Source organism: Dreissena polymorpha, chromosome 5 (assembly GCF_020536995.1).
Source record: "Dreissena polymorpha isolate Duluth1 chromosome 5, UMN_Dpol_1.0, whole genome shotgun sequence".
NCBI classification, from domain to species: Eukaryota; Metazoa; Mollusca; class Bivalvia; order Myida; family Dreissenidae; genus Dreissena; species Dreissena polymorpha.
Genome location: NC_068359.1, coordinates 39867880 through 39881997, shown reverse-complemented (window position 1 = coordinate 39881997; position 14118 = coordinate 39867880). Strand labels below are relative to the sequence as shown.

The following is a 14118-nucleotide window of genomic DNA, read 5'->3' as shown; positions in this document are numbered from 1 at the left end:
GAATCATGAAACTTCATAGGTACATTGATCATAACTGGCAGATGACCCCTATTGATTTTCAGGTCACTAGGTCAAAGGTCAAGGTCATGGTGACCCGAAATAGTAAAATGGTTTCCGGATGATAACTCAAGAAGGCTTATGCCTAGGATCATGAAACTTCATAGGTACATTGATCATGACTCGCAGATGACCCCTATTGATTTTGAGGTCACTAGGTCAAAGGTCAAGGTCACGGTGACCCGAAATAGTAACATGGTTTCCGGATGATAACTGAAGAACGCTTATGCCTAGGATCATGAAACTTGATAGGTAGATTGATCAGGACTTGCAGATGACCCCTATTGATTTTCAGGTCACTAGGTCTAAGGTCAAGGTCACAGTGACAAAAAACATATTCACACAATGGCTGTCACTACAACGTAGAGCCCATATGGGGGGCATGCATGTTTTACAAACAGCCCTTGTTTAAGCTTCTGTGTTAAACAAAGAAAAAAGACGAGAAAAGGGTCAACATTACAGACAACCTTCAACAATTTATTGCTCCAATGTATCTTGCCCGTCCATTGTTTATTTTATTCTTTTCTTTTATCTAAAACTTGCATTATTTTGAACGCCGTTTGGTATCTGAAAATTATTTTTGCTATTTTTTATTTAACAGTTAAAATTACAACATGACTTAATTATTCTTCAATATATATTTATTTACACTATATTGGGTTGTTTACCGGTGGGGTGCTTATTTTTGCTGCTTCCTGTGGTACTCAATCTCAACTGTGATATGTAGTCGATACTTTACTTGTTTTATATAAGGTTCATGACCACAACAACAAAAAGTAATACATCTTTCTCTCTCTCTCTTTCAATCCTTATGCAATTCTTTCTTGAAAAATGTCCCTAACCCAAAACAAAACCGTCGAGGGGCAGAGTAAAAACCTGACCCCTTTACTTGGGGAGGCACTTTCAGGGCTGGACACGCACCATCTGACCCATAACACCATGCCCTGTAGGTGCCTTATTCAGTCAGTCGGAAGTGAAGGCACCATTATGTCCTTCTTTTCTATCTTCCAACTGGCCTCGTGTTTGGCAAATGAACTTCCCGGGCTTGTCGAGCGAATTGTGCCTTTGGCGTCTGGTTGCGTCCTCTTGCAGCTAAAGTCCGCTCAAGCGCTTTCAACCCTTCTCTCTAAGGGGACGTTCCAACTTGGTATGGTCGCGGTCGGAGCTTTATCCCCGTCAAACATGAGGTCAGTAAATGGTTATATAGCAGGGATCCCGGAAAGTCAGGATTTAAAAAAACTTAGAACATGTCTCATATTCAACCATGCAATACCTACCTGGGACCTCCATATTACTAATTTGGAAATGGTTGTTCCCTTTCGCCCCGCTCCACCTGGCTTTCCGAGACTGGTCAAAATATCTATCCTCACTCAGGGTTTTCCCCTTGCCGGGGCGCTTGAATTTCGAAATCAGAGTCCCCGGGGCGCTTGAAATTTTCCGATCAGTGTATTTATCAGTAAATGAAAGTGGAGATTGTCCAAAAAAATCAAGGTTTCTCTATCAGTGTATCAATATTTCCTGTTTTTAAAGAGCACTCGGTACCTACTTTCACAAGTAATTGCCATAAACACCACATGGGGTAATGGTTAATCCACTGATAAGAGAATAGCATGACGCGCATATCGATTATTCTAGCCACATTACACAGTCATTTAAATGCTGACAAGGATGTATCTGGTAACTTAACAGTGGTCAAACTGTGAAGTTCATCGTCCAATCGGTTACGCGAATGCTTATGAGGGCGGGGTTAACTATCGACCATTATTTTTGATTGACGTCGGGCATGAAGTAAGAGTTTATCGCAGCTTGATTAGCAAGAAGTTGTTCCATATACGTAATATTAAACCGGTAATTAGTACAGTACAGTACATTATAAGACGGTTTCGGGCATCATCATCACACCTTTTTACTGTAAACAAGTGTTACCTATGACTCATAATTAATACGAGAAATTAATTGCAAGTGGTAAATAATTAATTATTATAGCAAGTAAGTTGTGCAAATGACTCCCGGTTACAATTATGTGATAATAATTTAATTCCAGTACATGTATATTTCATCATGTCCATTTATAGAACTTATTCACCTCGTTTTTCTGACATTTATTCGACACGCAATGACCTTTAACAAATTTTCGTTGAATTAATTACGCACACTTGTAAATGTTTCGTCCGATAATCGATAGTTAGAAGACTGATGATGGCAACCGGCCGTGATCATCTTGGACAACGTGAATTTCATGCATAATTCCATCAAAACATTTATTTGACTCGTAAAGTGTTTAAACAAATAATCGTTGAATTTATAACGCAACGGTTAATATTTGTTGAAATCTCAAATGGGAATAATTAAATTTGTAATCCAAAACCCATTCCCGTAAATCGATGTTAACGCCTTTTTAATCCGAAACACACTTCGGAATGTAAATGTTACCGCACGTTAACTATTTTTGCTTCAAATTAGCAGTGCGAATTTATTTTGCGTCGAATCTTTTTCTCAATTAAAAAGAGCGCGAAAATTATGCAGCATGTACAACGTCGCGTCATTTGCATACAAAGGCGTGCGTGTATTGAGCGTTTTAACACGCACACAACAGCTCAGGGGATTGACGCATATTCAGAGGCAATATTTCATTAAATCTATAAATAGTCACTTAAAAAATGGCAAGGTTTGTGTTATAATTTAGAGCTTTTATCGTAAATATTTACCAGAAAGTGATGATAAAAACGGAATAAACGGGTTTATCTGGTAATAAATAGAAACTTGAAAAGTAGTAATTATACATAGAGTCGGGTTGAAACGGATGTATTGGGGAATTGACACGTTAAATTTAAAAAAAAATCAACGTCGGGAGGGGACACCCCTCCCGAACCACCCCTAGCAGCCCCGGGGCGCCTGACAAAAATCCTGTGGAAAAGCACTGCTCACTTCTAGATTAGTCCCCAACAAAATTTTGGTAAAGGACACCATCGTTGTCCACATCCTACCTGGGGTGCCCCTCCTATAGGAGAGCTATGCATATAGCTATTCATTCTAGTTTCTATGGGGTCACCTGGTCCGAGGCGGAGAACAGGCTATTTGCAGCCGATACTGTGAGCCACAGCGTGGGCGCCCGAGCCACCTCAACCACAACTGGCGGACCTTATAGCTGAGATACTAAAGGACCAACATAGGCCTACTGGGTGTCAAGCTACTTCCTACATCTACACTAGAATATATTTCCGATTAAAAAATCCCAGGGAATCTGTAACAAAGGTCATCATTCCCCCGGTCAAACCCATCACTAATTAAATCCATTCTGGAACTGGGGATCCTTCAAAATTAGCAGACCCAGGATGCCCCCAACCGGCCAGTGTCGGCCATAACTTAGCAATCAAATCCCCTCACCATAAATTAAATCAGTTTAAAAGCTATTTAATCTCCTTCCACTATGGACAGTGATCTTCAAATCATTTCTTTTCATGTTGGTGATTTTACAACATACAAACATACCGAATGTAAATATTTTATAGATAGTAACCCCCACACTCATATTTTATGCATTCAGGAGACTAAATTCTCCAATAATAATACCAAGCGAATACCCGGTTATTATTGTGAATATAACAATCTTGGTATATTAAATCATCATATTGCTGGGAAGGCCCCCATTTATGTAAAAAAATTACTATTAATTGTGAATACCTGGGAGTGAGCAACCAGTTAAAACCGGATGGTAGCACTGTTTTTGAGGCATTAGCAATTAAATTGGTTATCAATAAGAACCGGCCTTTTCTTTGAACTCTGAATGGCCTCTTTAAGGAATTAAGGACCGTTAAAGGACCCTATGATGTAATATTCAACGGGGACTTTAATGCACATCACCCTGCTTGGGGTTCCAAAAATTCAGATGCAGAAGGTCGGGCGGTAATAGAATGGTTGGACGAGCAAGACCTTATACTGCTCAATGACGGTTCTCCAACCAGACTAAACCCCACTGGGTAAAACTCTTACATTGACCTTACTGCTGTTTAATGCCATGATAGCCAGTGCGTCTGCATGGGCAACCGTTAAAGATACATTGGAATCTGACCACCTCCCACAACAGGTTACCCTGTTCACCTCTATTGCACATGGAACTGATGCCCAGTGCTCAGGATAGCAAAAATGTCTAATAGAAAAAGCTAACTGGGCTCAGTTTAGGGACCTCTGTTCAGATCTCTCCCTTGTCTCTTCCTTGCAGATGTTCACTCCCAGGACCCTTATAAGTTTTGTAACACCTTAACAAATAAGATCCTGTCCATTCGGGAACGTAGCATTACGGTCTCCTCCGGCAAGGGTCAAGACCAGAAAAAGGGTCCCGTGGTGGAATGAGTCGTGTTCCAAGGCGGTACAGGACCGGAAAAAAAGCATAAAAATACTTAAAAATGACCCCGCTGAGCATAATCTCCTTAATTATAGGTCTCTTGAAAACCAGGCAAAGCGGGTCATTTTTGATGCAAAATCTCAAAATTGAAAAGAATTCTGGGACAAAGCGATTATTAACAAGAAAAACACTAGGGACTTTTGGCAAAAGATTCACAGAATTAAAGGAAATTCATTTACTTAAAAACAAAGGCGAAATTGCCACTAAAACAAGGGAAAAGACTCAATTTTTGGTTCAACATTTCAAATCTGTCTCCAGTGACTCAAACCTTCCCCCTGAAACTCTGAACTATCAAACGCGGTTTGAGACGGAGCACCAAAACAGTTTAGATGTCATGAACCTTGGGACAACAGCACGCCTCTCAATTTACCCTTTACCTTCACATAATTATTAAGTGCTATTAACACCAGGAGCAATACTGCCACGGGACCTGACAAAATATCATATTTGATGTTTAAACATGTGCCGGCCATAACTCTGAAAATATGGCTTAACCTATTCAATCAGGTGTAGAGGACAGACACGGAACCACCCGAGTGGAGGCAGGCTACAGTGATTCCTTTTCCGAAACCGGTTAAGGACAAAAACGATCTAAACTCATATCGTCCAATAAGTTTAACATCTCACGCAGGCAAATTGCTAGACATTATGGTTAAAAGATAGATAAGAACACCTAAAAATAAACTTAACCCCTTCCAGTCTGCTCTACTTTAGATCAGCTAGCTAGGCTACAGCATGATAATTTTTCTGCAAAAAAAATCAAGGGCAATCAGAACTTGCAATTTGTTTGGACCTCCAGGCCGCCTTTGATTTAACATGGACTTTTGGTATACTTAAAAAGCTAGCTGAGTATGGAAGCACTGAAACTGTTTTCACTACTTCAGAGCTTTCCTAGAGGGTCGCAAATCCAAGTCAAGGTCGATGGGGAGTTATCAGAGGTAGTCATAACTGCAGGGATCAAGCAACTGGGCGAAGTGGGTGATTATGTCGCCGCTGCTTTCCTTAAATCTCCCGGATCAAAAACACCAGCGATAATCACTTCGCTCTTAAATCTGGCAATTATCATATCCGCAGCGCTATCAAAGTGGCTTCTGTTTATTACCGAATACATGCCGAAATCAATCCACTGACCTAATCAGTGAAACTCCGCCCCATGGCGTAGTAAATTACCTATTGAAAATTGATGAGCAACCATTCACAGCGCTCCTCATACGGGTATTTGGCAGGAATATCTCTTGACCAATCAGAGCGTGGGTTACAAACTCCATTTCCGCTAATAGAAAACATGACATCACCGGGCGAGACACTTTGTTAATTGATGTGAATTATCGCAATTAGTGTCCCCAAAACAATGTGGATTAAAATTATGTCGTCTCTATGTATTACTGTGAAACCATATATTTTCGTAAGCACGAAATTTTGTCATTTTTAAAAAAATGACGTTTTCGTCAGCACTTAAATTCGCCAATTCCTGACTTTGAAAAAAAAATAAAAATAAAAAATGCTTCAGTTTATATCAGATTTGTTTGTAAAACATGTCCGAAATATATCGCGGTTGCGATAAATCGTAGTGGGAAAAGAGGGAGGGCACTTAAGATTCACTTGCAGGAGGTGGGGCCTGTTTGTCACATGTCAATATACTAGTCTTTTGTTATCAGGTGATCCATAATGGGCCCCCATTAGTGTATCATTATAATGATTAACGGATTAGTGGGACCGAATAACCGTTAACGAGTGTTTGAAACAGTGAAGCTAATTGCCAATTGGTCTTATTCAGTTATTATCATGGCCAACATTTTTACCTTTATCGGCGCAAATAAGAAGAGGTGCGAACATTATTGGTTATAATTAGTGTTAGCAAACTATTTTGTCAGTTTTCAATAAAGTTTCAAGAGTTTTGCATCGTAAATATTTGATCACTTTAAGTACAGTAATTTGTCTGAAACGTCACTTTTAATAATGTCAATGAATTTAGCAAATTTAAATGAATACACTAACTTCAATATAACGCGGATGACGGGGTCTAAGTCTCGATAAATGTTTTTAAAAATGTCATAAACACAAACATACGCGATTTTTCGGACGTGTAAAATTAACAGTGCATTATGGGACAGCAGTTTCGAAGGGCACAGTTCAGATTTTATTGTAACAACTAATTGACAAGTGAGTTTAAATAAGATTGAGTGCAATAGGATACAAAGCAATGTTTTATTGCGTCATACTCAGTCATTCGAAAACGTGATTCCCGGGGATTTCCTGAAAATCCCGCGAAAAATGAAAGTGCATTTCTGCAATCAATTAGCCTACGTTTGGATGGAACCAATCGTAATGATTGCTAAATTCTCTTTACCTGTTACGTTTTAAATTGCTACAAATAACAATGATTTAAAACATGTATCGTAAAACTTGTCAAAGCTGTCCATGATTAAAAAGATCGATAGCCCATAAACAAACCACAAGCTATTTTTACACCTGTATTGTAGTCTTTTTTATATGACATATATAGTCGTATCTCAACATTCTTGATAATTTGTATTTCGATTAACATACTTTGTTGGTCAATTTAAATAATTAACATATTGTTTTATCAGTTCTTATCGGAGCAAGGTAATAAATGAAAATCACAAAAAAGGCAAATAGGAAACAAAGGTAGACAATTTTATCCATTCCGTATGCAGGTTTCCGTCCCTGGAGCAGTATACTCAACCTGGGTTCACCATGTCGCTGGGTACCGGCCGCAAAGGAAGTCTGCTTCAAGTCTCCTGCTTCCACTCTGTTCTACACTCTTGGGCAGTAAGTGGCTTGATTTTCATGGAAGTCATTCATGGTGCAATGAGGATGATAATAAACAAGTTGAGTCTGGCTCTGGGAAAACGGTTTCATGCATGCGCATAAAGTGTCGGCCCAGATTACATATATGGTCAAGACCGTCAAAATTTGCAGGCCAGACTGGCCTAGGGCAGTATGCTCAAAAATGCACTTAAGCAGGTGCAGTAATATTCTCCGTGGCCTATTTTTATATAGCATGTGTTTTATTAGTACATATTTCATATTACATGTATTAATATTTTATTTTAAACTTTGATAAAGTCCGACCCAATATAACCGTGAGTTTACAACGCACCAACAATTAGTTGAAATCTACTTTCCACTACATTTATATATATAATTAATAATAAAAAATAAATATAAAAAAAGGAAAAAAAGTTCCTGTATAATAATGTGATCAGATCAAACAAGGGCATGGTTGTGGTCCAATGGGGTAGTAGGACCTAAGGCAGGCAGAATGCTTTGCCCCTATTAAAGCCTAGCTGGAGCTTTGGGACTATGTTTGTTGCTGCCTGTTACAGGTGTATCCCCATTGTGCGGGGTCACGGGGTGTACCAGGAGGCCATGAACCAAATCCTGGACAAGGTCAACACTGGACAGTGGGTCCACATATTCCCAGAAGGCATGTAGCAGACATTAGTGTATAAAAAGAAGTCATTCTGGGAATATTTGGCTTATTGCATTTGTGTAAAGTGTCTTCGCATATTAGCCTGTGCAGTCTGCACAGGCTAATCAGGGACGACAATTTCCATCTGATCTGGATCTTCCTATAGTAGACATTTACTTATAACCAAAAAAATCCACAAAAGCCAAAAGTGTCGTCCCTGAAAAGCCGGTGTGGACTGTAAAAGCTAATTTGTTCAACACTTTACGTTAATACATTAAGCCCATTTTTCCAAAAAATGTGGCTTGCCTTATATAGCTTGAATGTTGTTTGTATGCAATTCTGAAAGTTATATATTCGCATCTGTATGCGACATATTTTGTAATGTTCTGCTTAATGAATATTTGAGATGGTTTCAATTTGCCACTGATAAGACGATATTGTAGTACCATCAAAATAATATGAAATGTTTGTAATGTATAGACCTTCTACCACTTCTTAGCTTACACCATCCTTTCCAAAAAATATTTTGTTTTTAATATTAGGTTATTCAATACTTTTGTGTGCAAAAAGATGATATATTTGTATGAGTACTCAGCTAAAATACCATATTTGACGAGCAGAAAGGGGATTCCAATGTGAGAACGAGTACAAATCGACCACAATGTTAAACGCTGTAAAATAATATTTTTATTATTTACCTGCAATATTCTTTCCATTATCTTTATTATGCATGTTTATAATGGGCAACAATGCCAAGTCCATTAAAAGACAAACATCATGTAATTATGTCTTGAAATGTCAATGGTTTACATCTTTTTTTTCTCCATACAAAAACCCTATTGGAATTATACTAAGAAAGTTATTTTAAATATATTTTAAATGTGGGAATTATTACCAGGAAAGAAATGGCACCACGGACAACTTTAATTAAATTTCTACAATCAAATTAAATATGAAATATTAGAGAATAATTTACAACTGATATCTGTCAACGTGGCAACCATAGAATAGTTCAAGAAATAGTTGCATGATTTATGTATACATTCCTTTACTATTTTCTAGGAGTAAACACATTCATTCATGTTTCAGAAAGATATGAGCGGTGCTCTGAGAAAATGGAGCTTGATGCGCCTGTGTAAAATGTCGTTTCAGATTAGCCTGTGCATTGCAAACAAGCTAAACAGGGCCATTCCGCCTAAACTCAATTTTCGTTAGTAACTGACCTCTGAAAATACCATAAAAGCGGATAGTGTTGTTTCTGATTTGCCTGTGTAGATTGCACAGGAAAATCTGGGACGACACTTTCACACATACATAAAAACTTTTCCAACAGCAAGGCTGATATTATGTTTGTTCCAGGCTCGGTGAATGAAAAAAAGGTTCGATGGAGACTGAAGTGGGGGGTGAGTCGGATCATAGCAGATGCTGATGTCACCCCCATAGTGCTACCAATCTATCATATAGGTGAGCGATTTTGTTCCTTGATTATAAAGAATCAGTAATAGGCACTTTCCCAATCTGGGAAATCGAGAGGCTTGGGATGGTTAGGTATCGTAATTAAAAATTCTGTTGAAATAAAAATAATGTGATGTTTCTCGTGTTTGCTGAGCTTGTTTTCACTTTATAAATCGTGGAAGACATATCTAAATTGCATATCCATCATGTGTTGATAAAGCAAACATTTACCATAATTTACCATGAATGAAGGGCAGTCTTACCCGCAAATTTCAATTAAAAAATGATTGCGAGTTATACATTGTAGCAACCGATTGTTGAATAGTAAACTTGCAAATGATTGAAAAGGTTTCTTTCTTAGAAAACTTTGTTTCCTCCATTTTGGCATTAAAAAGTGTGCAGTTATACATGCATGGATGTGCATAATACGTAGTCAAGTAAGTTGTGGTAATGTAAAGAATAGCAGCTGCAGGTAGTTACAAGGATGGTTTCTATGTTATTTCCAGGACTGGATACAATTTCACCAATTAAAACTCCTAATTGGCTTCGCGTGGGAAAGGTTTGTAAATGTATTAGATTAATAATTAATACATTTGGTAACCATTTTAAATCGTTATAATATACTTATTTAAAAAGACCTGTTAATAGATGTTTAAAAGTTGACCATTTGCCTTAACTGGACGTGTTCAAGCATAGGAGCTGAATTTCTCAAGTACACGTTTTATAGTAGTGAGAACAAAAACTGGAAAAACATGAAAAGAAATAAAGTTTGCTTCAGGTTAACCGGAATACTCTGAATAAATACTAGTAGGCTAAAGCCTCAAGGTCAAGGCTGTTCAATTTTGTACTTTTATTTTGTCAGTTTTTACTTTAACTTTGTCATCTACATGTTGTCAGCAATTTTTATTAGAATCACAATAACATGTCAGATTTGTTCATTGTTTCATATTAACAATGCTTAATAATGTTCATATTCCCATTAATTTAATGTAATATAAGATGGGAACACGTGTGACAGGAGGTGTGTATTCTGATGGCCTCCATTTTAAATCGGATCATCATAGAACTTTGTGATACTGTTACTTGGAGGGAAAGAGTGATGCTTATTGAGATTTAGGTCAATGGCACAAAGGTCAAAGTCACAGAGGCTTGTAACAGGAAATGCGTGGTAGCACATTATCTAGAGAAATCTTTGATCACGCACATTTGTTAAGCTTACTTTGAAGGAAAGGAAGATGCCCATTAAGTTTGAGGTCATCCGTTCAAAGGTCAAGGTCACATGGGCTTGTATAAAAAAATTGTTTCTGCCCAATATCTAGAGAACTCTTACCTTTGACCATCTAAATTGCTAAGCTTGTTGCTTGGGAGAAAGGAAGATGCATATTGCTTTATGAATCAGCATGTTTACGATCAAGGTCACATGTTCTTGTAGCATTAACATTTTTGCATACATTATCCAGAGAATTCTTAGGATCTCATATATTAGTATACGAGTTAATCTCAACATAACATAAGTATGACCCTTAATGATTTTCAAACCAAGAGATCAAAGGTCACAGGCATGACTTTGCTGCAAGTCAGGGGCATACATGTTTTTCGAATATCTATTGCTCTTTTTTTGGCACACAGCAGTGAAAATAAATTGATTTATAAGTCTGTGAAAATGATCCGTTTTATAATAATATCATGTAAACAAATCTGTACTCTTCTGTAGACTGTTACCATAGTGATAGGAGAACCAATAGACTACACAAATGAAGTGACCAGAATGAAGGAATGCCAAATGTCTTCGGTAAGAGTTCATTAATGTCTAAAACTGAAGACGTGTTTTAATTTAGCTTTGGTTTAACAATGTGCAAAAACTGACAACAGGAATAAAAAAAATATATTTTCGTAAGTACAGATTTGCGATATTTTAGGAGACCATCTTTATAAAGTGGATTTGGAGATATATTTAACAATAGCAATGCATGGTAGGATAAACAGGATGGCACTTGTCTTGGTATTGAAAATAAGTAAACACAAAATGATCGGATTTATTATTCGCCGTTGTCAGTTCTAGAGATAATCATTTCTATGGTTCCTTACTTGAACAATATTATAATGTAAAAATTGTCTTACAAAGTGTGTATATTTTATATGCTATTTTGTAAGATAAATAAAATTTTATTTATCCAAGATTGAATTTAGTATTTAGTACATGTTGTAAGAATGATTATTACTGATAGTAATATTACTGTTTTTTATGTACTATGACACATGTTCACAAACCATATATACATGTAATCACACTCCAAAAGAAGCATGATACTAAAATTAAGTTAATAATAAAATAACATTTTTAGTAAGTAATTAAATATTTTCTTTTTTTTTCTTTTAAGAAAAGTGAAAATGTCTGTTATTCCTTATTAATAATATAAAAATAAGTGAATGTAATCACGTTGCATTTGCTGAATTTACTAACTAGTATATTTAATTGTAAAATGTGTGTATCTTGTACCTATACATTATTTATTTGGGTCCATTCTTTAAGTAAATAAATGAGCCTTTCTTGGGAAAATGGGGCTTAATAGATGTGCGTAATGTGTTGTCCCTAATCAGGGAAAACACTATCGGCTTTTAAGGCATTTTTCTTTCAAATCCAAAATCATAGGCAGAAAGTGTCATCCCTGCCTGTGCGGACTGCACAGGCTAATCTGGGACAACACTAAGCACATGCATCAAGCCCATGTTTCCCAGAACATGACTCAAATAAATGTTATAATTTTCAGGAGGAGATACTGAAGGCAATTACAGATGATATTGAGGAGAAATTTTATTTGCTAAAAGAGGAAACAGAACGGGTTCATTTCCCTCGTATTGGGTTGACATTTCCCAGAGGGGTATCGTCGCAGGTAGATGAGAAGTTGTCAGCAGCCAATGGAACAGACGTGACATCACAGCCCAGCAATGGCAGATAGCAAAACAGCTTCATTGGAAAATATATACACATGTTGTTTTTATTGTTATGTGGATTTTTTAAAGAAAAATCTTGCTTATAAATTAGTCAAAACTTGGCTGGCAGGTGTTTTGGGCAAATGTTATATGGTAACAATTGAAATTAAAGTTCTGTGTTTTACATATTTTCATGCCCCTAGTAGGGCACAGGTAGTTAGCGTGTGGCTATGATATTAATGAGTGAAAACATCATTTTGAATGATCATAAATTATCATATTTTAACGTAAAAATCAACTTTTCTGAAAAAATAAAATTACTATCAAATATATATATTTATTCTATATCCAATAAATTCATCCAATCGGCATTTTTCATATGTACCACGTGACCGTCCAATATATTCCGGTATTGGATCCAAAAAGTCTGTATTTTTTCCATATTGGACAGTTGAGTACAAGTGCACTAAGCAATTGTTTTATAACGATAAAAGCCGTTACCGAGAAAAAGTATCCGAATGTACTATAATCGATTCACACAGGCGATATTTTGCTTGTATGTCTCTTTTTAATACTTTCCTATTGAAAATATGAGAGGAAATAAAAAAACGAATCGAGAATGTGATATTTAATTATTTTTTATTGTTAGAAATTAAAAAAAAAATGCAAAAGCAAGTGATATTGTTATTGCTAGAAATTGAAAACAAATATGCAACAGCAAAACAAAATGACAACTTTAATCCAATGTTAGCCTAATAACATCTAAGTTACAATGATATGCATTTCCATTTTCCATTTTCTGTTCTTCCATCCATTTATCGAAATGCATTTTAAACCACAGTATTTGTTGATAGCGTTTGTACACATGCTCACCAGTCTAGCCCAAAGGCCAAAACACAATTTACGAATTCGTAATCCTGTCGGAGCGAGTTGTTTTATTCCTATCGAAGTTAACAATTATGCATGACAAACACACAATCCGAAATACGTTTTGCCTTTTGGATTCGTTCAATGCTATCAAAATGGTATAATTTGCTACTAGATTTATTAAACACTACCACCTCCATATTGTTGTCCATAAAATGCAGAGTCTTGCTTATACTAGTATGTTTCGTCAGAGAAATGACTTCACACGAGATACGTCATAAAGTGCGTAATCAATGAATGAAAATAAAAATACGGAAAGCTGGTTTGGTAATGAGGATATAGAATAAAAAGTTTATTAGACGTTTAAACTGTACAATACGTGATATATTTGGACTCGCACACAGTTTGAAGTCATATTGGACTCGCCTAACGGCACGTCCAATATGACTTCAAACTGTGTGCTCGTCCAAATATATCTCCGTATTGTACAGTGAAACGTCTAATAACCTATAATTATCATACCACCGCATTGATATCTGCCTGATATAACGTTGCCTGATATATTTTTTTATATCATGGTCAACAGGAAGTTCTTGTATCAGTCAATGTTTGGAGTTACGTGGGATTTTCTATCAACATGAATCAGGTTCAACAAAACAAACAATTTGATACCAAGAACGTACATATTTTATTCTAGTTTAAAGTCATAAATCACAAAAACGTTTATTTTTAAAAAATCACAACAGCCCGCACTGCATAAGTTAAATGACGTCATTAATGGGGCAATAAATTTTAAATATCGATATAGTCTTTGCACTCGCAAATTTTGCACAGAAAGTCAAGACAAATGATAACTGTATGCTTATCCTCAACTATTTAAACAAACGATTTAACACGTTTATGTCATTATTGACACCATCATCAAAATGTCAATTTCAATCCACATCTCCAAAATGGCGTCTCC

The 14118-nt window shown here is 36.5% G+C and overlaps 2 protein-coding genes across 2 annotated transcripts in view; one reads left to right on the top strand and one right to left on the bottom strand.

Annotated features, from left to right (window-relative positions):
* The window catches only part of LOC127881908 (tafazzin-like), a 19364-nt gene extending 6749 nt beyond the window's left edge, over positions 1-12615 (top strand). Inside the window, exons 3-8 of the mRNA XM_052430118.1 lie at positions 7141-7255; positions 7813-7913; positions 9258-9362; positions 9860-9912; positions 11068-11145; positions 12125-12615. Coding sequence (XP_052286078.1) covers positions 7141-7255; positions 7813-7913; positions 9258-9362; positions 9860-9912; positions 11068-11145; positions 12125-12313 — 641 coding nt within the window. The 3' untranslated portion in view covers positions 12314-12615. The remainder of the gene's footprint in view (positions 1-7140; positions 7256-7812; positions 7914-9257; positions 9363-9859; positions 9913-11067; positions 11146-12124) is intronic.
* LOC127881912 (cyclin-Q-like) overlaps positions 1-14118 on the bottom strand; it is a 78041-nt gene that overhangs the window by 31866 nt on the left and 32057 nt on the right. The gene's annotated exons all lie outside the window — the stretch shown is intronic.